The 18325-nt window shown below is 35.7% G+C and overlaps 2 protein-coding genes across 9 annotated transcripts in view; one reads left to right on the forward strand and one right to left on the reverse strand.

Moving 5' to 3' along the window:
* The window catches only part of LOC127847680 (uncharacterized), a 391129-nt gene that overhangs the window by 131446 nt on the left and 241358 nt on the right, over nucleotides 1-18325 (forward strand). The window lies entirely within an intron of this gene.
* LOC127847674 (uncharacterized) overlaps nucleotides 1-18325 on the reverse strand; it is a 168443-nt gene that overhangs the window by 122925 nt on the left and 27193 nt on the right. The window contains exons 1-2 of one of the 4 annotated variants that reach the window (XM_052379733.1): nucleotides 15418-15863; nucleotides 14427-14895 (exon numbers count right to left, since the gene is read on the reverse strand). The exons of 2 other annotated variants lie outside the window; for them this stretch is intronic. In XM_052379733.1, coding sequence (XP_052235693.1) covers nucleotides 14427-14895; nucleotides 15418-15752 — 804 coding nt within the window. In that variant the 5' untranslated portion in view covers nucleotides 15753-15863. Of the gene's footprint in view, nucleotides 1-14426; nucleotides 14896-15417; nucleotides 15864-18325 lie in introns of those variants that run through there. One more of the 4 variants, XM_052379738.1, reaches the window with a different exon arrangement.

Here is an 18325-nt window from a genome sequence, read left to right on the forward strand (position 1 = left end):
TCAACAAGAAATCAAGTCTTCGATGAATCAAACAGCCGAACTCCTATCACAGACCGAAGATGAAATGAATACACATTTAAATGAAAAAGTGCAAAGACAAACACTATCGAATCACAAATCGATACGACTCGAAGACAGATCGTTGGAAGGATTGAAACTCTTGAAAAGACGCAGTCAGAAATGAAAGGAGCAGCAAACAAAACACAAGCTCAGATTATGACCGTGTAACGGAATGTAGCAGCTCAAATAGCCACCGTGGAGCAGAAGGTAGCAGCTCAAATAGCCACCGTGGAGCAGAAGGTAGCAGCTCAAATAGCCACCGTGGAGCAGAAGGTAGCAGCTCAAATAGCCACCGTGGAGCAGAAGGTAGCAGCTACGCAGAACAACACTCAGACTCTCCAATCAAGAGTTCAACGTCTGGAAGGGACGCAAGGCGATCTTAAATCAAATACAAAAAGTATCCAATCTCAAGTCGATACGACACTATAACAGGTACAATAAAATATTAGGTAAGTGTCGATATCAATAAAAATCAATGGGACATTGTTAAATTCGACTTCAGTTTAGAAGATTAACGTATGAACAATAGAAGCGGTATTCACTAGGTTTTCACCCTTAATATTGGATGGCTTCTAACGAACGCATTTAATTTTATGTTTAAAGAAACGTTGCCCAGATTAACAAACTTGCCTAAAATATGCAATACATATAAAGAAAACCAATTTATACAATTTGTATTTTGCTGTAAACAAAAGGATTTTTTTTATAAAATCATTAGATAAAAATATTTTAGTTGATAATGTAATTTTTGAGTAATCTTAAAAAAAACACGCAGAAGAACACGATTTACGTTTGCCAAGAATGCATGCATTCGTAACAACCATTAACGAAATAAGAACAGTTGTGAATCGAAATGAGAATACTTCAATAAGGTATGACCTGTAAGGGAACCAACGCATTTAATTTTATTTATAAAGAAACGTTCTCCAAATTGCCATGAAGATCTGTATGACGTGCTCATTTAATTGTTACATTGTTCAATAAATGCATGCCTTAGACATATCATCTGTTGCAACGTACTGAACTGTTAAACACAAAAGTATTGTCTTGCTACATGTAAATTTGCCGGTTTCTCGGCTGTCCTTCATTACGGGAAAACGGATTATGGTAAAAACACTGTATTTATATTCGATGGAGTCATCTACAACAACAGATACCTCTACGATCCCAGAACCGGTATCGTCACTGTTCCAGTAAGTGGCGTCTATGTCTTCACGTTTAACATTGAAGGAGACTGCAAATGGGATGACGGCGATATTGTTGCGCATCTTTATCTGATGGTAAATTTGGAGTACAAGTCTCAAGCTGCTGTGCAGGGTTTATGAAATCATTTGTCAAGTGGAAACACAGCTGTACTGAATGTGAATTTCGGAGACAAAGTGTTCGTATATGCTTCCGCCTATTACGTGCGTCACCAATTTAGGGCGGAAAGAACCACGTTTATCGGTGCCCTGCTACATTTGACTTTAATGAGCCTTGTTCTGAGAAAACTGGGCTTAATGCATGTGCTTAAAGTGTCGTCCCAGATTAGCCTGTGCAGTCCGCACACGCTAATCAGGGACGACACTTTCCGCTTATATGGTATTCTTAGTTTCAAGGAAGTCCCTCTTTGCCGAAAATCAACTTAAAGCGGAAAGTGTCGTCCCTGATTAGCCTGTGCGAACTGCACAGCTTAATCTGGGACGACACTTTACGCAGTTGCATTAAGCAAAGTTTTCTCAGAAGACGACTCAAATAATCCGCAGCAGCGGCATCATTGTTCTGACACGGTAATGTGTACAGGATAGTTTAGCAGTTCTTGTTGATAGCCACACGAACATATTTTTTCTATTCTTAGGTGTTTTAAGAAGCAGTAATTTTAAAACGAGGGTTGTTTGTAAAACATGCATGCCTTCCATATGGGATCTCCGTTGTAGTGACAGCCATTGTGTGAATATGCTTTTTGTCATTGTGACCTTGACCTTTGACCTAGTGACCTGAAAATCAATAGGATCATCTGCCAGTCATGATCAATGTACCTATCAAGATTCATGATCCTAGGCCTAAGCGTTCGTAAGTTATCATTCAGAAACCATTTTACTATTTCGGGTCACCGTGACCTTTAACTTTGACCTAGTGACCTGAAAATCAAAAAGGGCCATCTGCGAGTCATGATCAATCTACTTATTAAGTTTCATGATCCTAGAAATAAGCGTTCTTCAGTTATCATCCGGAAACCATTTTACTATTTCAGGTCACCGTGAACTTGACCTTTGATTTAGTGACCTCAAAATCGATAGGGGTCATCTGCGAGTCATGATCAATGTGCCTATGAAGTTTCATGATCCTAGGCATAAGCGTTCTTGAGTTATCATCCGGAAACCATTTTACTATTTCGGGTCACCGTGACCTTGACCTTTGACCTAGTGACCTGAAAATCAATAGGGGTCATCTGCCAGCCGTTATCAATCTACCTACGAAGTTTCATGATCCTAGGCATAAGCGTTCTTTAGTTATCATCCGGAAACCATTTTACTATTTCGAGTCACTGTGACCTTGACCTTTGACCTAGTGACCTCAAAATCAATTGGGGTCATCAGCGAGTAATGATCAATGTACCTATGAAGTTTCATGATCCTAGGCCCAAGCGTTCTTGAGTTATCATCCGGAATCACCTGGTTGACGGACGGACCGACCGACCGACCGACATGTGCAAAGCAATTTACCCACTCTTCTTCGAAGGGGGGCATAACAATTAAATACTGCTTCATGTAAATTGTATCGTCGGAATTACGAAGTATTTCAGCCCCTCCCCCCCCCCCTAACGCACACACGGATAAATCTGTTTCTTTTTTTTATAACAATCTCGTTGTTCTTTTTTCATTTTAAAGAATTATAAAAAAAGTTTTCTCGTATTTCTTTATTTTTTTAAACGCATTCAAACTTTGTTTTGCGGTTGATACCTTGTTAGTTTTAAGTTGTTAAGATCTCCACATTTATTGGTTAATATCTATTTTACCGTGAGACGGATAAGTAGATTTTTAAATCAATGAGTTTTCTTTATACTGAATGAACGTGTGTTTTCTGCAGAAAAAGCTGAAATGCTTCGTATTGAAATTATCGGTCCTGTTCAACTCTATTTTAGTTAAATATAATTGGTTAAACAAGAAGAAATTGCATTGAAATGACTCATAGCAGATTGATAACAATTATGCGCAAGTGCATATTTTACATCATTTTTCTGATTACAAGATGGTTGGCATTCCTGTACATTTATACAGAGAGTTTTTGCAAAATTCCCCATAAATGATTCCTATAAAACTTAAATGTGAACGCGTTTTGTAGACTGCTTTAGTTAATTAGCTTACCTTTGCTGAAATATGTCAATAAGCAATTTCCGTTCATGTTTGAAGCTGGCATCAAATGGAAACCAAGATACCAAGTAATTAACAACAGCATATTTCGTCAGTAGATATATTTTTATGCCACCCTTCGAAGAAGAGGGGTTATATTGTTTCGCACATGTCGGTCGCTTTGTTGGTCGGTCGGTCCGTCCACCACATGGTTTCCGGATGATAATTCAAGAACGCTTAGGCCTATGATCATGAAAATTTATAGGCACATTGATCATGACTGGCAGATGACCCCAATTGATTTTGAGATCACCAGGTCAAAGGTCAAGGTCACGGTCGAGGTCACGTTTGGGGGCATATGTCAAGGGAAACCACTACGACCCCATTACCGGTATCTTCACTGTTCCAGTAAGTGGCGTTTATGTCTTCACGTTTAACATCGAAGGAGACTGCAATTGGGATGACGACGATATTGTTGCGCATTTGTATCTGTGGGTAAATTCACTTGCATGATCTGAAGCTGCCGTTCAGGGTTTAGGAAGGTTTTTGTCAAATGGAATCACAGCTGTACTGAATGTGAATTTCGGAGAAAAAGTGTACTTCCGATTATTCCGAGCGTCACCAAATTTATGGGGCGCAAAGGTGTTTTAAGAAGCAGACATTTTTAAACAATTAAATACTTCTTCCTGTAAATTTTATTGAAAATATTTTTTGTCTCCATAAAAATTGGCAAAATATTATTGAGCTCATCATTTTTTCTCGTTAGTTTTCTCAACAGACATGCCAGGTTCATTTTAAAAACATTTGGTTGTGCTTTCGATTAAAGGAATAAAAAAGTGTTATTGTATTTCTTGTTTTTAACGCATTCAAACTTTGTTTTGCGGTTGACATCTAAAGCATCCAAGTTGTCAACATTCATTGGTTAATATTTATTTTACCGTGAGGCGATAAGTAGAAATGTAAATCAATTAGTTTGCTTTATACTGAATGAGTGCGTGTTTAATGCAGAATTTATCGGTCCTATGCAACTCTATTTTAGTTAAATATTATTGTTATACAAGAACAAAATACATTGAAATGACTCGCAATAGCAGATTGAAAACAATTATGCGCAAGTGCATATTTTACATTATTTTTCTGATTACAAGTTGGTTGGTATTCCCTGTAATAACATTTATTCAGAGAGTTTCTGCAAACTTTCCCATAACTGATTCCTATAAAACTTAAATGACAACGCGTTTTGTAGACTGCTTTAGTTAATTAGCTTAATTTTGCTCTAGTATTTCAATGAGCAATTTCCGTTCATGTTTGCAGCTGGCATCAAATGGAAACGAAATTACTAGTAATTTAAAACAGCATAATTCGTCAGTAGATATATTTTCTTATTGGAAATCTGTTTAAAAACATGTATAAACTTAAAAAAAACTTGTTGCTTTTATTGTTAGGGATATTATGATTTTTGCATCACACGCGCCGGTTTGAAATGAGCAAAGTTAGGTTGTACGGTCGTATCTGCAAGATTTGACAATGCTTTGTTTGATATGAAATAGGAGTTGAATACCGTTCCGAAAAGACACAGGACCTTATGGCAGCAACGACAGCGCAGTAACGACAGCGCCAAATCCTAATTTGAGTGCTTACGTTGGGATGCTAAGGGATGTGAACATTATTGGAATCAACGTTGCTGTAGCAGAAGAAGGGAGAGCCAGGCACCTGTTAGGGCAAGGTCTAGGGCAACGGAAGCTTTATCTCAGTCCTGAATGATTATATTCGGAAGTTTCAGGGAGATGAATAGTCCGATACAAATGTATTTAAGAGTGCAGATATCAAATGTTTCGAATGCAGTAAAGTCTTCCCTCTACACTTGCCAGCCCAAAGTTGACACTTTCGTGAGGCTGAAGTATGAATGAGACTCATCCAAAGTTTTTGGAACCCAGAACGACTTTCGGTCTTAATGTCTGCCCAGATTTTTATTTTGTACTGCACATTGAAAGAGAATACACATTAATCTCGTTTAAAAACAACATATCCATTTTAGAAATAAGTTAATTTTTTCCATAGTTAATAACGACTGAAAGGAAAAAATTACCAATACAAAGCGAACAACTTTTGGGAATTTAGAATAGTTGTCGCTGGTCGTTTAAGTAGTCGTTGTTAGCTATCGAAATCAGCTTTGGGAATGCAAAATGGCGGTCGCTGGTCGTTGTTTGCAAGCGGGCGTTATTATCATGTAAAATATATAGCGAAATTGTTCGGGGGGAAATAGATGTGGTCGTTATAGATAGGTGGTCGCTATTCATGGGCGGTCGCTCGGGCAGGTTGGACTGTGTGCTTATTTTCACTAATTTCTGCACTCAATTTGAGCAATGTTTACATTATCGATGTGGACCTATTTGCTGACACTCATTAAAGTAGAGATTTTCCCCGTCAAAATGTTCAAAGCAGGTATTATCAAATACTTAAACCATGTCTTTCTTTAGATATGAAAGATTGGGTAACGGGAGGTTAAACGATTTATTATGGAATTGCGGTGTCAGCAAAAAGTAAAAGAGCTTGACTCAAGGAGATATACATGTATAAGATTTTGAAATCAATAATATTCGTGTTAGAAACCTCATTACAGGTTTTAACTTTATCGCACTGTGAAATGGCAATGCCGCCTGTAATTCCTAACAGGATTTCGTATCCTAACCAATCCTTCCATATCGATCTAAAGAAAAAACAAAAGTATGCCAACTAACACTTTCAAACATCAGAATGGATGATCAGTTTATATTTGATCTATTTTGGAGATTTATCAGGAGCCGAACTTTCAAGCATAATGTTTTAAAACCCGCACAAATACCTCAAATAACTTAAATTGTAACTATGATACGTGCATGGCTGTTGTTCTGTCGGTAGCGTATATTGCAAAAAGACGTTGTAAAACGTTATCATTTGCCTTTGTTATTTTATTTTTTGGGAGCAAAAACATCTATTCGTTCATTAAATAATTATCTCATGTTTTCAAACGTTTTCTGAGTTCAACGATTTAAGTATTATAATAATCATGGAAAATATTAAACATCTCTGATTTAAGTGCTAACACATGCCTTTAACAATGCCTCTGAAGATATTTGTTATGAGTTTAAATATTATTGTTTTCTTTTATTTCAATAGTTTTATCATTTTGCACGCCACTATACAAATATGGGTATTATTGTCATGTGTTTTTGGTGATAACAACACTCATGGGTAATCAAGAAAGAGCTTGTTTTGAATCAGTCTGCCATCAATCTCATACTAGCTCTCCATCGTGTCATGTTGGTTTGGTAGACACATACTTACCTTAGTAGCCTGCAGTTAAGTGCAGAAAACATTTGCATATATATTGACGTCCTAGTTCTATTTTAACCAAGGTTGTTTATAGGCTCATAACAATTTATATCTATACTTTCTTTAACAACGATAAGTGCTTACCTTGATATTTATTTGATGATACTCTTGACGCTCAAACTTGCTGCTGTAGAACATTAAAAATAAGGGTTGGAAATTAAGCCTTTATAACTTGAATCTAGTAACAAAGGTACTTAACTAAATTTAAGATTAATGCTTACTTGAGAAGCCCATGGCAGATCATTCATCTGTCACCCTGAATCAAGTAAAATACAGTCTGAAATGGTTAACCCCTATACATACAGGTCTTGCTAGTTATATCCCAAAATTAGTTTTGATTTTAAAACAAACATTCTTGTTTTTTCAACATATATAAATCTGGCTATTTTATAAGCGTGTGGCGTCTCATTTCGTGTACAAATAAAACACAATCTTGTTTTCCTTCAGCAGCAAGTAACTCACAGTCTGTTCAGGTTTTATGTTGTTTGCTGCTCATCAGTATCCAAGGACTGGAAATGAAGCCTTTAAAACTTCAAACAAGTAAGAAAGGTTCTTTATTAATCTCAAGTATTTAACTCATTTTAAAGGGAGTGTCAGCCACGACGACGAAGAAAAGAAAAGTTCTAAAATACCGTATTTTTACAATTATTAGTTGATAATGATTAAAATATCACGACTGGTATATTACGTTACTTGAAAAAAGTTGTTAAGTGTTCGTATGTGTGCATGCGTAGTAAATTGTATATATATATATATATATATATATATATATATATATATATATATATATATATATATATATATATATATATATATATATATATATATATATATATATATATATATATATATATATATATATATATATATATCTAATGATAAATCTACTTGCGTTATTTATAGTGTGTATATCGTCATGTCACCTATTTTCGCGATGTACTTTCGATTTCACATGGCGAAATTTTATTACCGAATATACTGAAAATATGAACTTTTTTCATGAAATGTAATATACCAGTCGTATATATATATATATATATATATATATATATATATATATATATATATATATATATATATATATATATATATATATACACTGTAATTCCAATATAACGCGGATGACGGGGTCCAAGACAAGCAACAGCGTTATAAAGTTTGAACTCATGTATTGTAGGGTGCTATAACAACAGGTATAGTATAGCCTATAATATAGGTCCTGTGTATTAACATGCTGTGTTGTCATCCGCAAATACATGCATATAAACCGAGTCGTATATTTAACATTATACATACCGCTTTTCTAATGTGCACATTTATCCGATAATCCAATCAAGTTACAACATCACTTAAAAAATAATAATCTTGAACACTTATGAAGATAAATATGTCTACGAATTTCATAAACACAACTATATGCACACGCCATTTTTCAGAAGTGTAAAGAGAACAGTGCATTATGGGGCAGAGCTTTCATTGGACAAGCGAATTTTTTATAAAGATTGAATGCAATACGATACATAAACAAGGAAATGCTTTATTGCGTCTTACGTCGTCATGCAAAAACGTGCTTCCTGGGGACTTTCTGATACCGGGAAAACATGAAAGTGAATCTCTGTTTACAATTACACTGCGTTAGCATGTTAATATATCGTCTAGATTATTTATTTAATTTCTCGTACACGAACTGAATTAAATGACTAAATACTAGAATGATAATGAAATTACAGAAAACCTTGTTTTATACTGTGCGCAGTATATTTTAAAGCCGCTCCTTTAATAAACTGCATTCATATCAAAGTAAGAATGTTTTTTTCGTTTTGAATAACTTTAATTTTATAATTATCCTGCTTGCACTTAACTTGAAATTAGCGCACCGAACCGCTCTGATAGGGAATACATGTAATAAACACTTACACGCGAGATTTTCACACCTTTATTGACATTACACAACAGATTAACACCAATTAGCTGTCGGTGCTGTTTTACCTCGAAGCGATTAAAATCGGTTGAACTGACGGTTGAATAAAGCAATAAAGATGCGATCGCCGCCATCTTTGACTTGTCTGAAAATACATGAATTTGCATAACATGGATTTGAATAAACAATGGAATGTTGGAGCAAAAACGGAATCCAAGACCCACCCGCGTTATATTGCATTCAGTGTTATAACGGAAAGCATTATATTGGAGTTGCAGTGTATATTATATATATATATATATATATATATATATATCCAGTCCAGGCGAAAAGTGTCGTACAAGATTAGCCTGTGCAGACTGCACAGGCTTATCTTAGATGACATTTTCCGTTCATGAATTAAGCCCAGTTATCCAAGAACGGTATTTAAAGGACTGGCGATTACCTGCGGTCCAGTAGGTTGCCACTGTATGTTTTGGATATGGTGTCCGCCTAGTGATCGGGAGGTCATTGGTTTGATTCCCACTGTTGGAACTTCCTATAGATCTGCCCAAAATACATCATGTGCTAGTTCTACCCAGGCGATGGAGTTGAAATCGTTTCCATAAGCCTTCAGCTTTCGTTGCAATGGAGCTAAAAGATATAGGTTTAAACTACCTGCGGTCGAGATGTTGCTGCCCATGCTTCTCAAGGTCAAGCGGCTCTCTGATGGTCAGATTATATGTGTTACACTTGAACATGGAGCTGGCGGCCTCATTGTGGGTCACATGGTGTCGGTACAACTCGGTGATCTGCGTGAACTCGGCCTGACATATGTAACACTGGTGGCTGCGCTATGTAATACAATGCTGTGCTGCGAAATACATGGCTGTACTGTGAAATACAAGGCTGCGCTATGAAATATAAGGCTGCACTGCGAAATACAATGCTGCTCTTTGAAATACAATCATAAGGTCACATGTGTAAATATATCAAAAAGTACGGTCTCTTTATATGGGATAGCGAAGATATTTTGTTAAATTGTGTTTGCATTTCCTTACTGATCTAACACTGGTGGCTTCCTCGTGAAATATGATCACCAAGGTCACAAGTGTAAAGATATGAGCCTCGCTCTGGTGAAAACAGGGTTTAATGCACGTGTTTATAAAGTGTCGTCCCAAATTAGCCTGTGAAGTCTGCACATACTTATCAGAGACGACAATTTTCCCTTTATGTTCTCACCAAGTTTAATAAATATTGGACTAAAAATGAGACTTTTAGAGTGTAATTATGGTTTACAGTAAGCATATCGGGTAAACAGCCCGGCCCACTGGCAGCAATGTTTTTCAACAAACCAGAACCATTTTCTACCTCAGCTGAGATATCAGTAGAACAAATACTCTTACCAAGTTTCATGAAGATTGGACTATCAATGTGACTTCTGGAGTCTTACCAAGGTTTACTATTGCTAAATAGGGAACACTGCTTTGCTCCCTGGTGGTCATGTTTTTCAACAGACCAGAACCAGTTTCGAACTTAGCACAGACATGATAAGAACAAATGTTCTGACCCAAGTTTCATAAAGATCGGATCATAAATGTGACTTCTGGAGTAATGGGCTGTCAGTTGTTGTGGCAGCCATTGTGTGAATACGCTAGAGCATATTAAAGAAGAATTGCTCGCGTGACTCATGGAGTTACTGATGAGAGTCTGTTGTTTACTTGTCATAAATTTCAACCAGATATTTTTGAGATATTTAATTAAGACAAGTCATAAGTGTACATATGTTTATCAATAATGTAAAATGGAAGCATTGAGTTACAAAGAGAAGTTATAAAAATATGTGTATGAGAAACGATTATATTGTTTCAGATCACTGTGACCTTGCCCTTTGACCTAGTCACCTAAAAATCAATAGGGATCGTTTGACAGACATGAACAATACCCCAATGAAGTTTCATGATCCTAGGCTTAGCATTCTTGAGTTCACATCCGGAAAACATTTTACTGCTTCTGGTCACTGTGACCTTGAACTTTGACCTGAACATCAACATGGGTAATCTGTCGGTCATGAGCAATATCCCCATGATCTTTCCTGATCCTAACCCTAAGCATTCGTGAGTTATCATCCGGAAACCATTTTACTGTTTCAAGTCATTGTGACCTTGACCTTTGACCTAGTGACCTGAAAATTAATAGGGGTAATTTGTCAGTCATGACCAATGTCCCTATGAACTTTCCTGATTCCAGGCTTAAGCGTTCTTGAGTTATCATCCGGAAATCATTTTACTGTTTCGAGTCAATATGACCTTGACCTTTGATCTAGTGACCCGGAATTCAATAGGAACATCTGCCAGTCATGATCAATGTACATATGACGTTTCCTGATTCCAGGCCGAAGAGTTCTTGAATTATCATCCTGAAACCATTTAGTGGACGGACCGACCGACGGACGGACCGACCGACCAACAGACCTACATGAGCAAAACAATATACCCACTCTTCTTCGAAAGGGGGCATAAAAATGTTGTAGTGTTATGAAAACAAAATCATTCTCCATTTATAAAATATTTTTATTAAACTTAAAGACAGTGTTTCATCAAATACTACAAGTAATTTGAATTGACCATATCATACGCTGTCACATGTAAGATTTGGATATAGAATAAACAGATTGGTGTCAGATGTAAGTAATAATCAAATAAAATCTTACATTAGTAAACATTGACAGTTAATTGGTGATGAAACTTTCCATTTTAAACTTTCGAAAACACTGCCACACAAACAATATACATCACACATTCAGTCTTTTTTTATTATAAATTTTGCCTGCTTTGATATATATAAATTAATGCTTATCTAATCGTTTTGTTTATGCGTAGCTTGTTTAAGAGTTTTGACAATATGAACAAGTCAAACGGGTCTGGCAATTCATTTAAAATAAGATAGCAGCAATTGTAATATATAAATGTATGTATGTGTTACACTACTTATTGCACATTTTGTACTTCAATACAAAAAAGAGTGTCTCTTATGCACAAAGTAGTTTTTCCGCTATGCAATATTCAACTTAATGTAAATGTGAAAATTCAATTTCTGATTTTGGTAACCCATGCCACTTTCCACCCCTAAATAAAAACAAGGTAAATGTGAAATTGAATTGAACTTCTTTAAGCAACATAATAATTGCACGATTAACAAACACAGGGTCAATATATAATGTTGAGTTTTGTGTAAAAGACATTTGATAAAGTTTTTATAAAATTGTTATGTCTTCAATAATTATTGTTTTAAACAACCATAACTAAATAAGTGTGAATCATAAATTCACTTGGTGCAGTGTTGCACACATTTAATATGAGCAAAAAACAATAATTCTTAGGTGGTATACTGTTCTAACTTGAGTTTAAACAGTGTTCTCCCAAATAAAAAAGCAAATAAACTCTGTTTTAGTGGGGAAACTGTTCTAACTTCAATAATGCTTAATATCTCTTTACCAATTTATCATATGTTGTAGTTAAGATATACTTAAAACAGTATTTCAAAATTAAATTAATTTAAGAAAAAAACATATGGCATATCTAAAGAAGCAACATAATACCAAAGTTTTTCTTCTTCCTGAAAACTTTTGTGAAATTGATTTGGAAGAGTGTTGCGCTAAACAGGCGATAGAGTGAAAGGTAACGGCACTAACACGTTTGACATTAAATACATGTATAATTGTCATCAACAAAAATAAAATCTTAAAACAACAATGGAAGATATCTGTACAAAACATCAATTGTAACTCTATGAAACAAAACTTTTCTTAAAACAGAACAAATGCTGACAGAGAATAAAATGAAAATGTAAATCCTTCTCTCCTCATTTGCATCCTGTTGTTCATTTTACTTTGCATAACAATCACACAAACATATTGTAGAGCATCACAAATGACAACAAGTAAGTCACATATATACATATTCCTCATTTCCAAGATATAGATCAAGATCATAAAAATACACGGATTATATACAATTCAAATGCAAAATAATCATAAAAGCGATTCAGTTGATTCCCTGGAACAGATGGTAGCTTGCTTTCAAAGTGTGTGACAACATAATAAATCACCCAGGGAGAACTATACAATTAAACATACGCCTAATAAAATATCTTTGATGCCATGATTTTTTTAATGAAAATACATTTTAAACATTTTCATGATCATACAGTATTTGTCAACACAATAAATCATCCAGGTGAATAAAGAGATGAAACTTAACACTCAATACAAGTTCGGTGTTGCCAAGCATTTGTGTTGAAAGTGCATGTTCCAAAAGTTTGTACTGAATCTTGTAAAACAAAACTATTTTACTTTAAACACAAGGATGTTTGCATTATAATGTTGACCCACAATGATGGATGATGAGCTCCTATTGTAGAAGACTGACACTGGCTTACACAGTCCATCCTTGCTGGTAACAAGAGTTATCAGCTTCTTCTTGCCTTCACCATCCAGCTGTAGGATAGTGTCCGACAAATAACCACAGACCAGCACCTGTCCCTGAGCTGTCACATGTATACCACGCGGATATACTAAGTCTGGGTCTGTGACGGTGCAGAGGACTGTACCATCTCTGGCCAGGGTGATGATCTTGTCCGTTACAGAGTTTGTGACAAATATCTTGTCACCTGACGGACTCACTGCACACTTATATACTGTAAAAGAGATTGGAATCAATGTGGCTAATTATTTACAGGATTATTATGTTAATTAAAACAAGGTTACATCTTATTCACGCCAGCTATTTATTTTAATTAATAGAGTATGATATTTCTTACAATGAATGAATGATTATTTACTGAAACCCCATGACGTACTCATCAATATCATTTTCTAAGTAAGTAAATGTACTCACTGACATAGTCAGTGCTTGCTAACATAAATACTGTTATAGAATTATTTAAGATAGTCTCTAAAACCAATACCAACTCATAAACAGTAGAAAATAAGTCAAGAAAACACTTGGCGAAGGAAGGACATTTATTGAGTAGGTTTCATTTTAATAGGGTGAAAGTATTATGTCTATTATTTGAAAACATAACTATCTGTAATATGCAAAAGTAACTTAAAAATTTGACTTTTATGCAAATATGTAAACAGCATATTACAATTTCAAAATTCCTTATAATTATTTCAAAATATACCCAGATATTCCCAACATAATATTACCTGTGCTAATGCCTGATGTATCCTCATACAGCTTATGGAGCAGGTCTCCAGTCATTGAATACTTGTTAAGTGCAGTACCAGAAGTGATATACAGGTCTTGCTGATTATTAGCAATACCAAAACATGGATGTATAAATTGTAGCTTCCTGCCCTTAACCAGCCGCCCATCATTCATGGAGACAAACTGAACCTCATATGTCTTATTTTCATACACAGAAACAGCTACTTCACTTGGTGTGATAAGACACATGTCCGTTGGACAATCATTTAAATCACAATGTCCCACCACCTGGTATTGATGATCTAGTAACTTAACTCTTTTATTATCATGATCTGCGACAAGGATTTGATCATTTAAGAGAACACAGATGGCTCTTATATAACATCTCTTTTCTGAATCACTTGGTATGTTCACATTATATTCTGACTTTCCTTGCACAGCCAATACCTTGTTTGGGGCACCAGGCAGAGGTACAGCCTGAGTACATACCACAATCCTGCCCAGACCTGACAATTTAGACAAGTACTGTTGAAAATCACTGTCAACCTGGAATGTCAGTGAACTTTCTACCTGAACTAAGTTCTCTATCAGATAAGCTTCAGACTGCTTATTTTTTTCCAGACATTTCTTACTTGCAATAAACGAGAGTTCTGCTTTACCCTTATCAACAATTTCATGCATTGTATCACTGAGTCGTTTTAGTTTATTTTGAAGCTTGCTGCAATTGTCCACATTAGTCTTGACAGAAGCTCTCAGACTTGTCATCTTATCTTCTAGCTCTTTTATGGTATTTTGTTCAATCTTGTCTAAAATTGCATTGATTTTCTGGCGTGTGTCCCGTATTTCATGTAACTGTTTGTTGAATGAAACCTGCAAAGACTGCATATTTGTGTCCCAATAATTCTGAAGTTCCTCTAGATCTTCAAGAACAGTTTGAATCTTTCTTGATATTTGCTGCAAGTCTGGCAGAGGTCCTTTAACTGACTCAGATATCAGCGCTACCTTAGCACATTGTCTGAAAGGAAAACAATACATAAATATGTGTAGGTGCATCCAAACTATGATTGATCATGTTTTTACTATTTTCAAAATGCTCTTTTGAGGTAAAAGAGTCGTAGGTACAGATTTTTATCATTTTTATACTTAACCCTTTACCACTTAGATACGTATTTTCACGCATTTGTAGTCCCTTGGAAAATTACATTTATAATTAAAGACCTTTCTTACTAGATTAAAGTTTTAACGGCTTATATACTGATGATCAGCAAACGGCATAAAACCTGAACAGGCTGCGAGTTACTCGCAGGCTGTTCTGGTTTAATGCTGTTTGCAACTATCCATTTTCACTTTGCTTCTTAGTGGGAAAGGGTCTTATTTAAATTCACACAATTAATATTAGCCATTATTGTAATTTTCTTCAAATTATTCAAAATAAAAAATCAATTTTCATCTGCCAATATTGATATGAATAATGATAGAATGAACGGTCTATTAATGAAAACAAATATATCTGAAAGCAAATGCATGTCTTAATTACCTGTGAATGACGAAAGCACAATTAGTGCAGCACAGCTGACTGTGGTCATTACAAAACATCTCTAGCCGTTTGTCGTCATGAAGGTCACAATTCTGAATGAAATCCTCCACTTCCTTGGACACTGGCCATTTACTTGTGTCTCCCCTTCCATATGTCACATGTGTTCCAAACCACTGACCATGCAGGTTTATACATTTTGCACAATAAAATTTAAGACAGTTATCACAGTATAACTCGGCCCACTGGTCAATTTTGTGCTCTAGACACGGCGAACAACAAACGTCTGTAAATGAATTAGAGTCTATTCCCAGAGTTGACTGAGAAAACGTAGCCATCTTGATCACTTAAATATAACTTTTCTTGCGAAACCTATATTCCTTAAATGACACCCTTCAGCTGGTGGCGAAATCAACTCATAAAATACTTTGGACTGTTATGTTTACTGATAAATATTTGAGCTATCACTACTTGACTTCATGTGACCATTATCAAATCATATGATGTGCATGTTATCATACGACATCAAAGTCGGTGGGGATCGCAATGAGATTTGCTGTCAAAATTTAAGTGCTGTTAAGCATTTTTTAAGTTGAAGAACTTTAAAATAAATCTTTGGACTGCATAATACATAATATGACACAAGGGCTGTTTGTAAAACATGCATGCCCCCCATATTGGCTGTCAGTTGTAGTGGCAGTCATTGTGTGATTACGTTTTAAGTCACTGTGACCTTGACCTTTGACCTAGTGACCTAAAAATAAATAGACTTCATCTGCCAGTCATGATCAATGTATCTATGAAGTTTCATGATCCTAAGCGTAAGCATTCTTGAGTTATCATCCTGAAACCATTTTTATATTTTGAGTCACTATGACCTTGACCTTTGACCTAGTGACCTGAAAATTAATAGGGGTCTTCTGCCAGTCATGATCAATGTCCCTATGCAGTTTCATGATCCTGGGCGTAAGCATTCTTGAGTTATCATCCGGAAATCATTTTACTCTTTCGAGTCACTGTGACCTTGACCTTTGACTTAGTGACCTGAAAATCAATAGGGGTCATCTGCCAGTCATGATCAATGTACCTGTAAAGTTTCATTATCCTTGGCGTAAGTATTGTTGAGTAATCATCCGGAAACCATTTTACTATTTCAAGTCACTGTGACCTTGACCTTTGACCTTGTGACCTGAAAATCAATAGGGGTCATTTGCCAGTCATGATTAATGTACCTATGAAGTTTCATGAACCTAGGATAAGCGTTCTTTAGTTATCATCCGGAAACCATCTGGTGGGGACGGGCACCCCACGACACCAGTACATAATATAATCTGCAAATGTGGTCCTAAACTGCAACCAAGAACGAGTCACTGTGACCTTGACTTCAAAATCAATAGGGGTCATCTGCCAGTCATGATCAATGTACCTATGAAGTTTCATGATCCAAGGCGTAATCGTTCTTGAGTTATCATCCGGAAACTATCTGGTGGGGACACAGACCCAAAGACACCAGTACATAATATAATCTGCAAATGTGGTCCTAAACTGCATTGAAGAACGAGTCATTGTGACCTTGATCTTTGACCTCAAACTCAATAGGGGTCATCTGCCAGTCATGAGCAATGTACCTATGAAGTTTCATTATCCTAGGTGTAAACGTTCTTGAGTTATCATCCGGAAACCATCTGGTGGACGGATGGACATACGGACGGACGAACGGACCGACATGTGCAAAACAATATACCCCCTCTTCTTCGAAGGGGGGCATAGAATGCAACTGGTCATAAAATATATATTTGATAAGACAAATGCTTTCATAAAATCAGTTTACACAATGCCTGGACATGTTTTGAGGGTCCACTCATACTCAAACCCGGTATTCTCGCTGGTCGCTTATTGTTGCAGTATATGGTTTATGCCACCTGGCTTTTGTTTACAAACAAACCTGCGCTATCTTCTTGTTAAATCTGCATTGAAATATCTCTCTCTGCCAATATTAATCATTTTTTACAAATTAATTGTTTGAAAAGGATGGGAAACATAATTTGAAGCAATAAACTACTAAAATTCATCTTGTAATGAAAAACTGGACAGTGAATGGAAATAACTGTGATATTTATTTATTTTTGTGTCTTAATATCAAATTAGTTAAAATGATAAAATAAACTAAATTGATAGTTGCTTTTTATGGTTTGTCAGATCTTTGTGTATACATGTTTGATTTAATTTTAGTGCTATCTAACCTATTTCCCCGCGGAAATACGCTACGTTATAACAAATAAGATTAACGGATAGTAGTGTTGCTTGTGTTATGACTTCGGTTATAATGTATAGATGTCCGTCATTAATTATTAGTAATTGTTAAATGAAGTAAAGTCAAATGTGATTGTCTATTCAATAATGTATCCGTTATATTAATATTGTGTTTGCAGACAAATGATAATTCCTTTAGTACCCCAAAAATACCATGTTGAAGGCTATATGATTGCACTAATGATTACATTGAAACATGTTTGAACATAACCACTTAGTATATGATAGGCCCAATACTGACATCAACATGTTTGTCAAAGTGACTACTTACATTAAAGCTTTTTGGGTGTCTCCTTAGGTCAGGGTGAGCCATTAATTGTTTTATATAAGTAAGAATAAAGCTCTTAACAAGAGCACCGCCTAGCGGGTGCAGACCGTTCATCAATTATTCTGTTTAAAGGTGAAGGGATCTATCTCAATACTTTAATCAAAAAATGGGGAGGGGTGGAGAGTGGTGTATAGTGTGAGGTGTGGTCATTTATTAGACGATCTTTCAAAAATAAGAAAAAGATGAAAAACAAAAAAAAATACAATATATATATATATATATTCTGATGTGGGGCGTGGAGGATGGTTTGGGTGGAGTCCATTGTGGTAT

The sequence above is a fragment of the Dreissena polymorpha genome, chromosome 10, assembly GCF_020536995.1.
Source record: "Dreissena polymorpha isolate Duluth1 chromosome 10, UMN_Dpol_1.0, whole genome shotgun sequence".
NCBI lineage: Eukaryota > Metazoa > Mollusca > Bivalvia > Myida > Dreissenidae > Dreissena > Dreissena polymorpha.